The 18,932-nt window shown below is 54.6% G+C and overlaps 1 protein-coding gene across 1 annotated transcript in view; it reads right to left on the bottom strand.

Annotated features, from left to right (window-relative positions):
• Positions 1-991: 991 nt before the first annotated feature.
• TRAM2 (translocation associated membrane protein 2) overlaps positions 992-18,932 on the bottom strand; it is an 82,834-nt gene continuing 64,893 nt past the window's right edge. The window contains exons 5-11 of the mRNA XM_046005079.1: positions 13,117-13,175; positions 11,890-11,974; positions 11,288-11,358; positions 8,714-8,818; positions 8,285-8,428; positions 7,254-7,417; positions 992-6,314 (exon numbers count right to left, since the gene is read on the bottom strand). Of these exons, the coding sequence (XP_045861035.1) occupies positions 6,241-6,314; positions 7,254-7,417; positions 8,285-8,428; positions 8,714-8,818; positions 11,288-11,358; positions 11,890-11,974; positions 13,117-13,175 (702 nt within the window). The 3' untranslated portion in view covers positions 992-6,240. The remainder of the gene's footprint in view (positions 6,315-7,253; positions 7,418-8,284; positions 8,429-8,713; positions 8,819-11,287; positions 11,359-11,889; positions 11,975-13,116; positions 13,176-18,932) is intronic.

Here is an 18,932-nt window from a genome sequence, read left to right on the forward strand (position 1 = left end):
TGCTGCCGTCAAGAGCAGGTCACAGAACAGACCCCAGCAATCCCCACGGCCCACAGTTGGGACAAATACTCTTCAGCACCAACACCAAGAGTTCACACGCACACCTCAGCCCGTGACTTCATCACTCAGCAAGCTCGCAGTGCTTCCTCCCGGAGCTTGTCGGCAGACCCCGTGTCAAGAAAACTTCTTTCCACTTTTCTACTTTATGGTTACAGACTCAAAAATGCCTAGAATGGTGGCACCTGGGTGGCTCAGTGATCCATATTGAGGCCATGTGATGTTATTAAGAAGTAGGGCCTTTGGAAAGTGATTAGGTCATGAGAACCCTACGAATGGGGTTAGTGTTTTTATTTAAAAACAAAACAAAACTGGGGCACCTGGGTGGCTCAGTGGGTTAAAGCCTCTGCCTTTGGCTCAGGTCATGATCTCAGGGTCCATCCTAGGATCGAGCCCCGCATCGGGCTCTCTGCTCAGCAGGGAGCCTGCTTCCCCCTTTCTCTCTGCCTATGAATGATCTCTGTCTGTCAAATAAATAAAAATCTTTTTTAAAAAAAATGCCTATAGAACGACCCAACACTGAAGAGAACCTTTTCCATCCTTCATTCCAATTCCCTCCTTCCTAGGACCTAAAGGAACAAATACAGCTCAAAAAAGCTATCCAAGGGGCACCTGAGTGGCTCAGTGGGTTAAGCCTCTGTCTTCAGCTCGGGTCATGATCTCAGGGTCCTGGGATCAAGCCCCACATGGGGCTCTCTGCTCAGCAGGGAGCCTGCTTCCCCCTCTCTCTCTGCCTCTCTGCCTACTTGTGATCTCTGTCTGTCAAATAAATATATAAAATCTTTAAAAAAAAAAAAAAAAGCTATCCAAGGAAGGACTAATAGAGCTAAAATTTTTATAAATGAGACTAAAATGGACATAAAATTTATTTTTCAAATGAAAATATAAGCATCCAGATTAAAAATTTAAGGAATGTGACCAGAGACAATTAGACTGATAATTCTATGTCTTTTATTCAGTTATTTCAAAAATATCTGTTGATCATTTGTTTCAAAATGTACATTAAAAAAGTCCATACAAAACTGTAATTTGTTTTAAAACCAGACAGAAACCGTGGAAAAGGCTTTTGAAAAAAGTTCACTGAAAGTAAAAAGACTCCCCCCTCCCCCCCAAAAAAAACCTTTTACATGAAAGCATAAATACGGCAGGTACAAATTTTCCTTGAGTTCCTTGTTGAAATTTGGTCCGTAACATGAACAGGCTAAAGTAGACAAACCAGAAGACAACTTGTCCACATTTGCATTAGGAGTTGCTCACAGCACTGGCAGCCGCAGCTCGCCCTTCAGGTGTTTACTGAACAAGAGAACTTAAGAGTGAGGTGCAGGGTCTCCTCACCGAACATTCGAGTCCGCACCCAAGGACATGCGGAGCTTACCGTCCCAGCCGGCTCCAGTCAGTGGCCAGGCCACGCATGGCTGCTCCTCAGAACCACCTCCTTCCTCTGCACATGAACAAGCAGCTCTGGAACGCTCTTAGACAGTGACGGGGACATCTCCGGTGTCCCAAGAGATCTTATTCCCAGATGCTGACTTCTTTAATGCCCCATCATGAGGATGGTTTTTTTTTTTCCTTTTCAACAGATTTTTTAAAAAAAATCTATGGACTTCTAAGGTGATGCTACAATGCTCTAGGAGAGTGCCACAGAAACCCACCCAGGATGAAGAGAATGGCAGCAACAAAGGGAGAGGAGCGCACACATTTCTTCTGTAGGGGAGGACGACCACCCTCCTGCCGGTCCCTTCCCTTCCCAGCTGCAGGGCGCTTAGGGACAGCAGGGCCTGTGGAAAGACCACTGGCTGGGAGAGTTATTGCACAACCCGGAAGAGCAAGGAGAGGGCAGGCAGGCAGCTCCGGCTGCTAACATGGCTAACACTGAGTTAGGAGCGCAAAGAAATTGCAACGGCCAAACCAGACCCACCATCAGCCTGGGGTCTGTGAGCAAACACTTGCCACTGGGAAGTAAAAGTAAACACCTTGATCAGATCAACTGTGGGATGAATGGGAGGCAGAAGAGATTGGAAGAGGTTATAGCCAGGCTACTTCTCTTTTTAATCGGGGGTGTGGGGGGGCGGGTAGGACTAGCACGGCAGGGTCTGCCGTGGGGGGCCTTGTGCCCCTGGAGGCCCCTGGGCTTCCCTCCACAGGCAGAAGGCACAGGTACCTGCGGCTAGGTCCTCAAGGCTTCTGCAGCCACCCCTGTGGGCTAGAAAGCCGACACAAGGGAGAAACCAGAAACAAAACCTAGAATATACCACGGACCCCAACACCATGGTCGGGGATGGGAGGGAACAGAAACGAATGAAGCCAAACTCTCACAACCTGTGTCCCTTTTACATGGAATGTACCAGGGTCCAGTGTCCTCGACTGCACATGACAGCCCGCCCCAGAGGCTTGGCTACACAGCACGTGCGGAGGCTGGAAGGCCACATGGCAAGTAAGGCACTTCTTACACAAAGAGAAGGGGTGTCCGCTTGGGACAAGCACTCTCAGGGGTCGCTGAACACAGGGTCAGCACGGAACACAGACATCCCAATGCTTTTCTGAGACCTCCAGAACAAGAGGGAGGGGGACGCAGGGGACACAGAAGATGAGGGGCAGCCATTCAACTGTCCCCAGGGGGAGCAGAGGAGAGCCAGAGGGTTAGCCAGGGCTGGAGAGGGGTTCCACTGAAGTTTCACACGATCTGACAATGACCCAGTTCCCAGGTCTGCCCAGAGTGCCTTCTGAGGAGCAGCGCCGTGAGAAGGGGAGGCAGCAGGAGGGCAGACACACCACTCTGCTGTCCTGCCTCCATCAGAGAACAGAGAGTGGCAACAACATTCAGGAATGACGTCTGTTCACTTGGGTCTCCACAGCCCTCAGCAGGAGAGGGAAAACAGACTGGGAAGGCTGAAACCTGTGAAGAAGGTTTCCAAGCTGCATGGGGCCTGGCAAGCCACTGCAAATTTAAAAAGGCATCCAGGGAATAGAATTTTCTCTTGTGGAATCTTGGGAGGGGTGTATGCTCTGACTCTCTCTCTCCTTCACCATTCAGAAAGAAATTGGAAGGGGGTGGAGGAAGAAGGTCCCTAAAGGAAAACCCAGACGTAGGCTTTGCCGGAAGAACACCGAAGCCAGGCTTCAGGGGTTTCTAGGGTCTGAGGATTCCAGTCAAGAGCCAAGGCTGCAAAGGGGGCCAGAGCACGAGGTCTAGTTCGGTTTCTGAAATGTAAGTGCTGCCTTGGGACAGAAGCACGAAAGGCTCTGGGCAACAATGTAGGTCTGGAGACCCAGACACACACACACACACACACGGTTAGAATGGACTAGAATGGGGAGCAGCAGCTCCCCTCCTGGCTCTCCCTGCTCCCCCTTTGCTCTTGAACCTTCCCCTACCTTTAAAAAGGACACATGTAACTTATTAATAGTGCAGCTATCAGAGCCTGATGGTAAAAATAACTCTCCCACCACTGGACCTCAGCAGCCCTGGGTCCTCCCCACCACCACAGCCACTCTCCCCTGCCACGGCCACCTGCTTGCCCGCCCTCCTCTGCCCTGCACCAGTGGCAGTCAGGGACATTTAGAGAGCAGTGGCTGCTGCTGAGGTAGATGAGCATCTGTCCCCCAGCTCCTGCTGAGCCGGCTCTCACACTTGGAGCTGGGTGGCAGGGCCCTCCCAGACAGCTTGACACTTTGGGAACTGGAGAGAGCATTTAAGACTGAAGACGACAGCAAAGTGGCCACATCAGGACAAAGTGGGGTTATTTCGGCCCCTGGCATCCTGCTTTGAGCCAGTCTGCCAAAGCCAGGGCTCCGCGTGGAGATAAACATGGCTGGGATGCCAGGGGGGTGACAGAGATCCCTACAATTATTCTCCTCCGCACCCCGCAATCATTCCGGAGGCCTGGCTGGGGACACGCTAGCCTTACTCATGGTTTCGGGTGTTGACATGGCAGAAAAAAAATCCTTCTATTAACCTTCATCCCTGCACACACCCTATCCTTCAAGCAACAGAGCCTACGTTGGCCCCCGCCCCTGGGCCGGCAGTACCACCTCCGAATCACACCCACCCCAGGGCCAGAAGCTTGCAGGGCACTCAGGGAACACGGAGCCATGCGGCCTGTGGCAACAGACACTCAGACCTACCGCCATGAGAATGGAGGCTGACAGCAGGCCTCAAGCTGCTTGCCCCACTCTTGGCTGGCAGCACACAGCAAAGCTGCTGAATTTTCGCCAGGCTCACCTAAGGGAGCGGCCCCTTGCGGGGAGCAGCATGTGGCTCGGGACATGGCCAGGAGAGAACCAGGATGGGCGGGGAGCCTCATAGGGTAGCTTTGGAGCTGCTGGCTGGACACCCTTCCCTCACCGGGAAAGGTGGGGATTGTGAACAAAACCACAGCCTGGGGAGGGGTATTTGACCAAATGACTAAGGGGTCCTGGCTCAGGTCTGCTGGGGTGATACCGAGCCACCCTCCTTGCACGGTTCTGCTCTGCAGTCCAGAGAAGTGTCAGAGAAGAATGGGAGAGATACAGCTCTCCAAAAAGGCTGTCCTGCTTCCTAAGGGTGATCAGAGGCCAAGGGCAGTTCTTCCTATTTCTACAGCCTTAGTCTGGACAGTGAGAGGAGGCTCTACAGAAGTGTTCGGGTACAAATTCCCCAGTCACTGGAAAATTAAATGTATCTTCTCCCCCTGGAGAAGGGGAGCTGCCCTGATGAAGAGCCCCCCCCCCCCCAAATTTAGGGTAGTAACCCAAGGTCAGGCTTCCACTGTGAGGTCAGAAAGAGGACCGGCACATCAAACGACACATTTCTATGCCCACCAAGACCTGCTCCCCGTGCCTCAGCACAGAGTTCAAGAGTTCTTAATCAGGACTAAGCCTAACCCCTTCTGGAAGTCCTCCCCAGGCCCTATATGGACTTGGAGGCCTTGTCTTTAGGTGGAGCAGAGGGAAGAAGGGAGTGAGAAAAGCGCCTCCCATTGGCACAGATGTCTGCTCATCTACCCTGCAGGTCATTCAGAGTCAGTCCCATTTTCGTACAGTCTAAAATGTTGCAGGTGCGCTCAAACATCACAGGATGACAGTGACCAGCCCAGAGACACTCCACAGATGAGCCAGAGGGTAAACGGCTAGGCAAGCCGCCTCCTTGTGGCACCAAGGGCCAACGGGGGGCTCGGTGTTCCTGCAGTGGGAGAGACGAATTCAGGCAGCGAGGTCAGCCCTTCACCCGGCCGCCTGGCTCTGGGCTTCGGGACTGGCTTCTGCCAGGCCGCTCTGGTAACTGGGTTGGGCTGGGTTCTGAATGCTGGTGAACCGTTGAAAAAGCAGCTGGGGCTGCGGCCGAAGCAAGGCCAAGGGTGACCACTCCAGCATCTCTGCCACCTTTACCTTTCCAGAAGCACTTTGTTCTTGCTCTAGCGGGTGGGAAGACTTGTCCTCCTTCAGCACCTCCCCGGCAGAATGAGGGCCCGCTGGCCTGTGTCCAGGACCGGCCACACAGTTACCACCATCTTTCTGGGCCAGGTCGCTGTGCCCACAGCCAAACGCCTTCGCATTTCCAAGTAGCAGGTGTGCAGCCGGGCCTCCGGATGGTACATGCAGAACTGGAATCATACATCTCAGTTAATCAGCACCTGGAGATGATGATCCAAGAGGGCTGGTCTCTCCTCTCCTCGTCCAAATATGCCCCCCCACCCCCACCCCGGGCCTGTTAGCGGCTCTGGGCGGAGGCTCCTGGGCACCAGGCTTCTGACTCTGACAGGTCCTGGACACTGATGCTGGGTGTCAGATGGCCGCGGCTGCAATTTGAGTTCCCTCTCGTTGTAAAAATTAGACACAGAAAAATTGCACAATATGGTGAAAAGTCAAAGAAAGCAGCCATGAAGGAAGAGAAAGAGGAGGTAAGCCAAGAGAGAACCGTGAGAGCCTGGGCTTCTAGAAAACCCAACACAGCACAGAGGTGAGGACATGAGGTGACTTGAGGGAGAGAAAGAAGAAGAGTTTTGGTTTTATTGAGAATGGTTTATGGAAGAGTAAGAAGAGAAAGCCGAGAAATAAGAAAGAGGAAAAGCCCCGTTTGGAGACAGGTTCCCGCTGCTGGGGAGGCAGCATCAGAAGCAGAAGGGGGAAGGCAGTGGTGGGGGCAGGACTCCCCACCTCCCTGCTGGGCCCCCACGAGAGGATCCCTGTTCCAGCACTTTGGCCTCAAGGAGACTTGAGTTTCTTAGTCCGTGGGGAGGTGCCATTCTCTGCCTTCACTACTCCGTTTTCATGGTAACCTAGGATGTGAAGGGAGATAGACAAACATGGTGTTTCTGTGGGACTGGCGCAGCGCACACGGGCCGGGGGGATGCCCTCCCAGGGAGGGGTAATGGGGAGGAGGCAGCAGAAGCTGCAGGGACAGACATTACTCCGAGGCCCAATGCTCCTCTGGCAGAAAAAAACTCTGCCATCTTTTTATTGTTGTCCAAAACCCCTCCCTGTGCCTGCTCGGAGTCCATGCAGCTGCAGCCTCCTGCCCCACATCCCCTCCCAGCCCGGCCGGACTAAGCACACCCAGCCGTGCACGTGTTTGCTCCAAACACACGGGGGCCCCTGCCTAGCACGCCACACCTGGAGAGAGGCAGGTGAGTCAGAGAACAGAGCCTGGTGCAGACAGGCCCCCAGGCTGGACAGAAAGGGCAGGGCTGGCCACGGCCTGGGACCTGGGGCAAAAGGTTACTGGAGTGTGGTCGGGGCCACAAGAGAAGAGGGCGTCCCACCCCTGCTGTCCACCTAGCATCATGTCCCCGGAGTCACTCCTGAAGACGGAAGAGGAGCCAGCAGCCTGGGAGGCAGGCACATGGTGCAATGTGCAGCCAGAGGGCAGGTGAGGACAGGGCCGCACAGGCAGCAGGCGGCAGATCTTGGCCGGCGTTCAGAAGCCACTTCGAGGACACGAGGACACGCTTGCCGCCAGAGCTCCCCACCCAGCTGCCGCCCCGCCCCACCATGGCCAGGAGGGCTCCCTGCCTCGTCAGGGCCAGCCTCACCCACAACGCGTCCCTGGCCCTTGCCCAGCCACGTGCCGGTGGGGCCTGGCAGGAGCCCAGGAGCCAGGGCCCCAGGGAGGCTGGAGGAGTGGCGGGACTGGTCGGGGGAGAGCCTGAGGGCCCCGGCTCCTCCCTGTGCATCCCAGACAGACTTTGCTGCTCCTAGCCTGGGGGCCTGGCACTCACCAGATTCCCTCTTGATGAGCCTGGCTGGCAGTCTGGGGGCAGCTGGGCCTCTCCGCTTGGCGCTCTGCTCATTCCAGTATTCCCGCCAGTGCCGCAGCTGGGAGTGGATGAACCGCCACATGAGCCAGGCCTGGGCGGCGCACACCAGCAGCAGCACGCACAGCCTGCGGGGGGAGTGAGGGCCGGCTCAGGGGTGTGGGTCCCAGTGCGCGGGGCGGGGGGAGGGGGGGTGCAGACCCGGAGACATGGTAGGTCAAGAGCCCTGCAGCCCCCCAGGTACACCCTCAGCGTTGGCCCCTGGGAGAGCGTGTGTCCGTGCTGGCCTCCCCTCTAGCACACTGCAGGGGTGCCAACAGAGAGACAGGGGCAAGGGAGACCAGGAAAGAGGAGGTGACAGACACACGTCCGGTTCCCTAGTCACATGGCCTCCATGGCCTTTTCTGACCCACGGCACAGAATGGGACTCCTTTCAGCTCCACAGATGTAGTGAAAGAACTCAAATGGACTGAATTAGGATATAGCAAAATATCTAGGAGAGTGGCTTTTCATCTCGCATGCCACTTGAAAGCCGAGCAACACCGGACAAATACAACCCCTCCTGGGCCCTACGGTCACGCGGAAGCAAAACGGCTTCCTCCCTGCCTTCCTGCCACTATGGAAGGCCACTGGCCAACCTGCCAAGCACACCATCATACAGAGTCCAAGTGTGGTTTTAACAACCAGCCGAGGGGCTGGACAGGACTCGCATCGTGCCCCCACGAAGCCCTGGACAAGGCTGAGGGGAGTCCTGCTTGGGGACCCTGACTGCAGTCCCAGCAGGCCAGGCCGGCCATGAAGAGGGTCTTGCCGGAAGTGGAAGGCTGGGGTTCTCCTCTCAGGCCTGCTGTCTAGAGAGCTCCCTCAAAGTATCAATGTGTGGGAGACACAGGGGTCTGTTGCCCCCAAACTTCCAAAGTTGTGCCAAGTTCAGGGGGCTCCTGGCAGGGCTCGGGGAGCCTTGATTTCCCTCCTTGGACTTTCTCCCAACTCACCTGCAAAGTAAGGTGTTGAAGTTCCCTTTCTCGGGGTCAAAGGCCTGGTTTTCCATGCGAGCAAGTCCAAAGCCAATGGCCAGCACAGCGAGTGTGAGGATGAAGAGACGGGTGACCCCAAATACAGCAGCCCAGGCATTAAACCTGCTCGTGGAGGCAGAAAAGGGATGTCAGCCTTTAGGGCCCATGAGGGAATTGTCACCCACTTCTCCGGAAGCAACCCCACGTGGGAAGAGCATGCAAGGGCAGCCGTGGGGTGTCCGAGGGAGGAGAGAGCTAGAACAAGAGGCTGCGAACACCAGCCTCCAGACACCACCTGCAGGGAAGGGACAGTTCATACCGCGCGCAGGAGCCTCCCACAGCCGGGCCTCACAGCCGGCCCCTGCCCACAGCCCCTCCGAACCAGCCGGCCGGCCCCACGCCACCTACAGCTTCTCGTTGTTCTCATCCGCGAAGTAGAAGAGTCGAGCCATGTGGAAGAGGAACTCGGTGCAGTACTGCAGCAGCAGCAAGATGAGGCCCAGGCGGCTCAGGCTGGGAGGAAAGGACAAGCGTCCCAGTCCACCCCGGGTACCACGGAGAGCCGGGGCCCCGCACCCCAGGCTCCGCGCGCCACACCTCCTCTCCCTGGCCAGCGGGGGGGCCCCCTCCGCCTAGAGGACTCAGTTCTGCACCCGTGCCTTTAAGAGAACACTGAATCCCCCGGCCATCCGGCCGGCCTGTCTGGGTCCAGCACCCCTCCCCGCTCCACAGTGAACCTGGCTTCCGCTCTCACAGCACCTGTCCCTTTGCATGCTTCGCCTGGCCTGGGCCAAGCACACAAAAGGTGCTCAGAACAAGGGGCCGAGCTTTGCGGGTAGAAATACATGGGATTCCCACCGTCTGGTTTCTCGTCATCCAAGTCTTCGCGGCTAAGAGGTACACGGAGAAGCAAAACTCAACATAACACAAAAGTACGTGTGAGTTGAACCAACCTCTGAAAACACTGGCACCACCCACTCAGACATCCCCTCTGCTCAATTCCAGGCACAGGGTCGCTACGGACCTTCTTAGGCAGTTTGCTACAGAGGGTCAACGGCAGTTCGAAGAAAGGCAGAGGGGCTGCAAAGTGAAACTGCAGATCGTGCTGAACACACCAGGCTTCAGAAAGCCGGCAAGATGATGGGAGAGCAGTGCTAACTATGGATCCCGCCGCTTCCACCCAACGAGACCAAGGCAGGGCCAGATGGACAGGAAGGGTCACGGGTTCCTGAGGATGCTTGGGGAATGACGTGAAAACCAGCCCATGTCTTCCCATGACCTGGAAAGTCCAACATGATCTTGACCATGACCTCATCTCAAATCTCATTTTCTGCACTCCAGCCACCGTGGGCTTTCCACCCACTCCCATCTCAGCGCCTCTGTGCCTGTGGTTTCTCCACCTGCACCACTGTCCCCCCAGCTCTTCATGTGCCCAAGCCTTGTCATTCCTGCCTCGACCTGAGTCACCTCCTCAGAGAGTCTTCCCGCTCTGCAACAAAGGTGCCAGGAGACAAGTCGCTCTCTCCCAGTACCCAGCTTCATTATTCTTTTCATCACACTTTTTCATCACACTTCAACACAGGAAACTGTTTGCTTTCTTCTTTCTTTCCTTCTTTTCAAGAGGAATGGGGTAGGGGCAGAGGAAGAGAGAATCCCAAACAGGCTCCACACTGAGCACGGAGTCCAATGTGCGGGGCTCAATCTTGTGACCCTGAGATCATACCCTGAGCTGATATCGCCACCCGCTAGAATGGACACCTCAGGGAGCAAGGCCTTGGTCTGCCCCTCACCCAGAAGGCCTCTAAAAGTCAAGCTCTTCACCAAAACAAGGCCCTGCAGCAGTCGCCATTTCAATGGTGTGTCTTTCTGGGGCAATCCTGTAGTCAAGGGGTCTCTCCTTTTCCCCACACTCCTGAGAACCAGAACAAGGATGGAGAAGGAAAATTGTGGTCCTCACGTGGGCAGAGAGGCAGTTGTGCCAGCATCACTGGGGAATGGAATGGGCCTCATTTTGGAGGGTCTGCTGCTCCCTGCCCTCTTGGTTCTGTTCTGATTCCAAGACAAGAATCACAGAACCCTGCCCAAACAGGGTCAGGTGCAGGTCTGTCTCCTTTCCTGGGACATGCCAGGTGTGAGAAATACAGATCCTAGAGCATCTCCCGTCTTTGGGATGAACCTCAATGATACAACAGGGACCCCACAGCAGGACACTCTCTATTGGTCCTTCCCGCACATTCTCTCACCCGGGTCTCTACCACACCAGGGCAGAGCTGATCCCCCCACCCCCCCGTATAGCCTTTGCTCCCCAAAGACCCAGCCAGGGGTTGATGCCGTATCAGCCTTCAGAGATAAGAGAGCAGATCCAAGAGTTGCCTCCTCCTGACTCCATCACCCCTGGGCAGTCACTCTCATAGGATGCCAGCCGAGAGGGCCTGGGAGATGAGGGGCTCAGGGGCCTCGGGAGCCTAGCAAAAAGTTATCCATTGTGAACCCTCAAAATGTCAGCCCAGAGAAAGTACAGGGTGGTGTTCTCCTATGCTGCACAGATAAAGCTCAAGGAAATTCCAAGTTAGCAGTGACGCATCCTACTCTTAACAGGATTCTTTTTGTAAGAGACGCTCAAGGCCAAACGCTATGGCAGCTCCTCCAACTTCCAAGCCATGGTTCAAGCGCCAACATCCCTTGAAGCCTCCGCTGCTCTGGGTCGGGAGAAGTCAGTAATTTTTCTGGGTTCCCACGGCAAAGGGCATGTCCATAGCGCCACGCTGGTCACACTGAGCTTTCCTGACCTGTGCCTACAACGGTATCTCCCGCTGGGCTAAGCATGAACCACTCAAGATAAAGCGATCACCCCCTTCATGTTCCCAGGTCTGGCACGGTGCCTGACAAACAGAAGGTGTCTAATAAAGGCCTCCTCACTGAATGCCTGTGTGGAGAGCTGCTCGGGCAAGGCAGTGTGACCAGCCCCCGGGTCTCACTCACTTTAAGAGGTATGCTCCGGCTATGTGGACCAGGTACAGACAAATGTACTGGAGCTGGCGGGGGATTTCCTCCTGCAAACAAGAGAAGCCGGCAGTAAGCACGATCCTTCCCTAACGGAAGATGCGGGAATGGAGGGGAGGTGCAGAGGGATGATTGTGGCCCATGGTGCTCTGCTCCAGCCGGTCCCAGATCACGCCAGAGGCCCATGCCCCAGGCTGCTAGGCACCAGCTTCCAGTCCGTGAGGTGGGACTGGGTGAAGAGACAGGGACTGGGGAACAGGGCTTTTGGATATAATTCAGAGGGAGGCTATTTAAAAAAAAAAAAAAAAAAAGACCAAGAGAGGCAAAAAACATCCGGAAGACAAGAGGCAGACCTCCCCCAAAGCCACATGTCTAGCATGGGAGGCAGGAGACCCGCTGGAGGCCTGTTCTCAGGGAGAGCCTGGCGGAGACTTCGCTGGCTCAGCAGCCTCTTCAACCCGCCGACACAGCCCTGCCCCCTCACCCCCCAGCTCTGGGCTTCCAGAGGAAGGTGCGGCAGCTTACCCACTGGGAAGCTGGGGTGTGGAGGACATGGGGCTTCCCGGATGGGGAATACTCACCTTCCGTACCTTCTGGAAGTACAGCTCCGGAAGTGCGTGCAGCCAGTAAGCCAGCTGACACAGGTAGAAGAACTTCACCTGAAAGCTGGAGACAAGGGAACGCATCACCCGGAAGGGCCAAGCACAGAGGGAGGAGGGAGGGCAGGACTGTGAGAGGAGCTGGTCCAGGAGCCGGAGGCATGCCCCAAGCCCAGGGACCCTGCTCCGCAGACCAGAGCACTCCAAGGGACAGAGCCCATGGAAGGAACCAAACATGGTGAAGAGAGAACAGAGGAGGGTCCTCTGGCTCGGAGAAGGGAAGGCTGAGCACGGACAGTGAAGATGGGGCACCGGTATACTGAAGGGTGAGCTGAGCTAAATGGCAAAGGGGGCGTCTCGGCTGTAAGCCCCTGTTCTGTCAGAAGGGTCTCAGGAAAGGCACAGAGGATCTCCTGCAGGAGGCAAACCCTCTTGGTGCCTTGACAGCACAGAGCAGGAGAGGAAGGGGGGCTGCCTAGTGAGGGGCACCAGCCTCATAAGGGTGGGAGGAAGGTGCGCTGTGAGGGGGTGCAGGTCATCAGGACGGTATGGGGCCAGAGAACTTCATAGAGACGCCCTGCTTCCGTGATCGCGCTCTGACGGTGTGGACGCCTGCCACGGACTGAATGTGTGTGCCCCTCAGAATTCACAGGTTGAAATCCGACTCTTTGTGTGATGCTATCTGGAGGTAGGGCCTTGGGGAGGTGACCTGAGTCATGAGGGCGGGGACCTCTTTCATGGGATCTGGGCCTTTGTTAAAGAGAACCCAGATAGCTCCTGGGCTTTGCCATGTGAGGACACAAGCAGAAGACAGCCCTCTAGGAACCCAGAAGCAGACCCTCACCAGACACCAAATCAGCCAGCACCCTGATCTTGGGCTTTTCGGGCTCTGGAACTGTGAGCAACACGTCTCTTTTATAATTTCTAAGCCACCAGCCTCTGGCATTCCGGGACAGCAGGCAGAGTGAAGACGTCACCTCCGTGATGGGGCTAGTGCGGGACATGTTATTTTGGGAGTCTCCAGTCAAGCGCACTAGGAGGAAGCAGCTCGCAGACAGGACCGCCGTCTGCAACACGGCGCCCGAAGAGGCTCGAGGCGTGAGCAGCTCCTCGTGCCAGCTGGCCCGCAGTTTTCTGGCCACAGGCTGGGATGAGGAAGCCAGGGACCAGCTTGCTTCTCCTTGGAGACGAAGTCATGAGAATACTCACGGGAGGTACACGTGTGGGTAGTCTTCCCAGAGGCTTCTCGGGTTTGTTAAATATCCTTCCTGCAGTGGGCAAGGAGAGACGGCCTTTAGAGAGTGGGAGAGGAGACCCACTGGGGCCCTGGGCAGGGCCAAGGGTAGAGATCAGGGGCGCACCCCATCCCCAGCTGCCAGAAAGAGGAAGGGGCAGGAAACACGAAAATGAAGGATCTCGTTGCACGGGAGGCACCTGGCCCTCAGCCGGCTTCCTTATTGTGAAAGAGCCATGATACTGTACAAAGAGCCCTAGTCTGGGGTCTGAAGACCTCTGTCTGCATGTGGGCCCGGCACTGTTAGTCTCCCTAAGCTTCAGTTGGCTCATCTGAAAATGAGGATAAAAATACCCTCACAGAGTTATTGTTAGAAATAAATGTGATAGCTTATGTTTATGTGCCCAGCATGATGCCTGGCATGAAGGCACTCAGGAAATGCTTGTAGAATGAATAAGCAAGTGGACTGTAGAATCACCATCCACCAGAAAAACGAAAAGCCTACATTGGCCTTTCGCATCACTATGAATAAAAAGAACGCGGGACCCCACAGGCCTCGTAAGTGTGACAACTACCACACTTCGTCATTATCACAAAAGGTCTCCGTCACTCCACAAGTTCCTTCATGCCAGGGCCTCATCACACCCTTCTCTATACCTCCAGCACCTAGCCCAGGGCCTATTACAGAGTAAGGGAGGTAACCTAAAAGCCCTCCCATCATGAAACATCTAGAAATGCTGGATGCAAGCTAACAGTTATTCTCTGACCTGCAGAGGGTTTTCCCAGAAAGGGATTCCAAAGGGACAGAAGGATAAAAGCCAGAGCAGTGGGATAAGCTGGAACAGCTCAGAAGGCACGAGTCTTGGGGTCAGTGTTCGTGCCCACGTGGGAACAGAAGATGGGCCTCCAGAGGTGGAATCCAAGAGCCTTATATAACATCAGGACCCCTGAAGGGCTGCAAAAGATGGTTAGACTATAGTTTGCAGAAGCTTGGGTTAGGTTAGGGAAAGAGTGGACTATGGTCTGACAACCAATAAAGAGAAATAAAGAAGATTTCTGCTCATCCTGGGCTCAGGATGAAAAGCAAAATATATTATCCCTTGAAAATCTGTAACCTTGGGTTCACTTTCACATGGGTATGGAGTTCAAACTCATACCCCTTGTATGGTCCAGGAACTACCAAGCTTAGAAACTAGTATTATTAATACTGTGGGCCAGTGATACCACCAGGGCAGACTCTCATCCAAGGATATATAGGATTCTCATGCATAAAACCTTGCTGAAGATGAGTCTGTAATCCCAAATTACAAAACATTAAGAGGAACCACTCCACTGTGACGAGAGTTGGCTGACATTACAAGAATTCAATAAGAACCTGTTGGTTGAATGAATGAATCAATGATGAATGCTTTAGGCAATGTTTCTCTTCTGAGTGAAGAATAAGGCTCTTATTTGTCCCTCAGAGAAAGTTAGGGCAGTACGACCCCATTTCAGAAACAGGGAAGTGAAGGAAAAGACAGGAAGTAGCTCCCAAAAGGAGATGCTTTTTCAGCAGTGTCGGTGAAATCTAAGCTGGACCACCAACCTCAACTGAGGTACAAGAACCTCCAGCCAGCTTCCTCAGTAAGTCAGCCACCGAGCTGGTAGCTTTGAGGAGGAGACAGACTCAAATGTCACAATGGGATTCAGGTCACGGGGGTTAGCAGGGCTCTGGAGAAGGAAGAAGCCAACAGGGGTCGGGGACAACACTCAACTTCCTGCCCAGTGATCCTCAGCTGGGATTTCCAAGGGAGGGCTGACCCAGCCACCCTAGAGTCACTAAATGGCCTTGGATGTTTTGGATGTGGTCCCCAGCCCCCATACCACAACCCGGGCTCCCATTAGCATGTGACTGAACTGATAGGTCCAGTCAGGTCCATGGACCAGTGTGGGCATGATAACTCCGAGCTGAAGGCAAAGGTCTCACCCCAGCCTCTCATGGCTTCATTCTCAGTCCTTTCTCCATACCCCTGCCTTCCTCCCTTGGTCACATACACACTGAGGAAGAGAAGGAAGGCTCTGGGGCCTCTGGAAGGTAACAGGAGCGCTCTCCTACTCAGGAGGAGACCCTGCTCCTGCTCAGGGGGACCCAGATACACAGCAAAGTATATGGTCTTCCACTCTCTACTTCATTCCAGGGAAAGCTCTGGTGAGAACATCCCTTCTTAGAGGAAGCAGCGATGTACTTAATTGAGGAAAATGGTCCATCTGGGACTGAGGTGGGAGGGAGACTTCTGCCCAAAAAGACTGGCCAAGAGAAGCAGCCCTCAAAGAAACCTAAAGCCCAGATGACCTAGTGATTTTAAACAGAAACCCTCCTCCGCTTGGCCCCTTTTCTTAGGAGACAAGGAGGTCAGAAGTTTGAAGCCAACAAGCAAAGAAACTCCCCAGAAAAATGCTGCCTGTTTGTGAACGTCTAGTCCGCAGGGAGTGCAGGGAGGGAGTGCAGGCAGGAGGGCGGAGGAGTCAGAGGAAAATGACTCACAGCTCTGAGAACAGCCTTTTCCAGACCTTGGGCCAGGCAGCTGCCTGAGGGCGGCCGGGGGCTGGGGTGCTCCCTCAGCTCCGGAGGCTAGGCCGAGGACCTGAGATCCCAGGGGGCTGAATGTGGCAACCCTGCCCCAACCCTGGTCCCTGACAGGATCACGCAGGGAGGCTGGGGGAGCTCCTGAAGCCCTTCATACTCTCCTTACCCTAGGAGCTAAGGGAGGTACAAGCAAACTGGAACAATCTCTCCCTTTGCCCCTGCAGCCTTCCTTTTTGGTGAAAGGACAAAGAGAACAACAAAAACAGCAGAACCCAGTCATAACACAGCCGGCTGCTACCTAGACTCAGACATACCAACATCATTCGTCCTTCAGGAACAATCATGTACTCGAGTTCTGCTCTAAGTGGCCAGCCCTGTAATAGGAACCAGTCCAGAGGAAAGGGCCTTCCCTCCACCAGGCTCTCATGGGGCACCAGCCTTCAGGTTTTAAGATACGAAGGGAGACCTCCCAAGGAAGTTGGGCAGGGAGACCAGACGCCTGCCCCCTCACCAGCTTCCCTGAGGGGAACGCGGGTGTCTCGTTTTGTCTTCTAATAATCAGGAGTCAGAAGCTCAAAGGTAAACGAAAAGGAAGGAGGCTGACCTTCTCCCACATTATTGGCTGGTCCAGCCAGGCTCTCATCACTCTGCTTGTAGAAATGCAGACAGAAATGTTTAGGTCAAACACCCCCCCAAACCCAATTATTTTAGGGGGAAGGTTCTGGGGCAAATGTTCATTTTTTCAAAAAACAAAAACACATTTATTGCTCAACTTTTTAAATAGAGGATCATCCGGGCACCTGGGTGGCTCAGTGGGTTAAAGCCTCTGCTTTCGGCTCAGGTCATGGCCTCAGGGTCCTGGAATTGAACCCCGCATCGGGCTCTCTGCTCAGCCGGGGCCTGCTTCCCCCTCTCTCTCTGCCTGCCTCTCTGCCTACTTGTGATCTCTCTCTCTCTGTCAAATAAATAAATAAAATCTTAAAAAATAAATAAATAAATAGAAGATCATCTACAAGTTTATAAAAAGTGACTCATCATCTGACAAACCATCGGGGCCAGAGCAAGAAAGACGTGCCTGCAGTTTACCCCCCCACTCACAAGCACGACTCTGAGCACTCAGGACCTGCCAGGCTCTGCCCTCAAGACACTGTGGTGGGCAAAGACTGGTTACAAGCAGCTTCGGGGCTCAGGGGACAGACAGACGGACAGCAGAGCACACACATGAACGAGAAAAACGCCCCAGCACTGGCTTTGGTGTGCACAGCACACACTAGGAGGCAGGGTTCCCGCTGGAGGGGACTCTGAGGTGGAAACTTAGATGGGAGGGAGTTGGCCATGGCCTCAGGGCATGGAGCATTTGGGCAGAAGAACCACCCATGCAGAGCCAGAGGGCTAGCGGAGGTGGAAGGGCAGAGGTAAGAAGAGGGGGACCCGGATCACAGACTCAGGAAGAAAACGACTTTGCTGCAAGTGGGACAGTGGCTCTGACACAGGGTGTGGGACGGCATGTGTGTTCCAAAAAGACCTCTCGGCTGAGCAGAAAACGGATTTGGGTGGCAGGCTACTGGCACAGCAACAGCCTCCTTCTAGAAGGGCAATGGTCAGTGGGCCAGGCAAGAGAGGATGGTGGCTCGGACTGAAGACCGGGACTTCCCAGCCTCGGCACTCCTGACAGCTGAGGCCGGACAATTCTCAGTCGTGGGGGCTGGCCTGTGCATGGCAGGACATTCAGGGGCATCCCAGGCTTCCTGCCGCCGCTGCCAGCAGCATCCTACCAGTGTCCCCAGGGCGCAATCTCCCCTGTGGACCTCGGGCCTGGGCAGAAAGCGGGCAGCGATGGCAACCTGACGTGCTCATGGGTGGGAGCAGAGGGAAGGACCTGCTGATGAACAGAACGTGGGGAGGGAAAGAAAGGATCAAAGAAGACTTCATCCTCACCAAGGAAGAACACTTAAAGACACTAGCTATGTCTCACTCCTTTTACAAAACTACCCTCTCTCTTCTTCCTCAAGTACCCTCACTCTAGTACAGATGGAGTTGCTGCGGACCAGGGGCCACCCACTGCTGTTAGGAGCTAAGGTCACTGGAGCTTTCCAGGGTCCCCTGGGTCTCCACTTCCTATGGAAGATGGTGAGTGGGGACCTGGCTTTCCCCATGATAAAAGCCTATCACAAGCTCCACCATATAAACAGCTGCACGCTCCCAGACTACAGAACTCATCATTTTCAAGCCCTTGAAGGCCTGAGAGCAGAAAAGACAGAGCAGTTGAGCAGTGAACATTCTGGAAGGGGTGTTAAGTAACATGGTTTTTGGCCTCCAGAACCTGGTCTAAATTCTTCCCAGTTCGGGCAGAATGGGGTGAGGAAGCTGTCTACTTGGGGAAAAGTGACCCAGGGATGAGGCAATGCTTCCTCTCTTACCCAGACCCGAGGGGGCCAGGACGTGCACTGCACAACGCAGGGGGCGCTCCACACACAGGCCATACTGTAGGTCTTCCCCCTGGGGACGGTTCAACAGGGCATTCCCTTTTGGGGCCCAGAAGCTTTCAGTCCTTGCATTTCAAACTCCTAATGTTCTGGCTAGGAAGATTGTTCCATGATTAGAGGATAACAGAAACACAAGCGAGATACGAAAGGACATGCTGACTCCCGCTTTCAGACTAGGAATTCAGCGCTTGGCTCTGGATGTGGAGTTCTTAGGATGTGAAAGCTCATCGTGGTCACTGAAGGAAGAGGAAGCGGGTGAGAGGTCAGTGGAAGATAGGGAAGGGAACTTCTAAAAGATCACAGGGTTGCTGAATTTTCCAAGCCCCAGGTCTGCATTTCTCATAGGATAAATCTAGCTCTTGGGAAAGAGACCAAGTTCCAAACAGGAGGTGCTCCAAGTGTGTGTGTGGCAGGGGGGCTGCTCGGTCATGCACCACAGGCCAGGTCTTGTTATGGTGAACCCCAAAGGGCTATGCACATTCCTTGCTACGAAGGAAATCTGCCATATCAAAGGCTGCTCGAAATAAGAGTCCTATTGTGTAGAAAGGAGAAGTAGATGAGTTTTCTGGTGGTCCAGGCATTTGTGGGAAGGGCACAGACTCACAGGTTTTGATGTGTGGATGGGGGGAGGCTGGCCTTGCCTATGGAGGAGGGGGGTGGGCAATGCAGGAAAACGGAAAGTGTGCTGGACCTGGAACCAGATTCCTAAGTCCAACTCTGGTCCTTGCCGCTTCCAAAC

Source organism: Meles meles, chromosome 5 (genome assembly GCF_922984935.1).
Source record: "Meles meles chromosome 5, mMelMel3.1 paternal haplotype, whole genome shotgun sequence".
NCBI lineage: Eukaryota > Metazoa > Chordata > Mammalia > Carnivora > Mustelidae > Meles > Meles meles.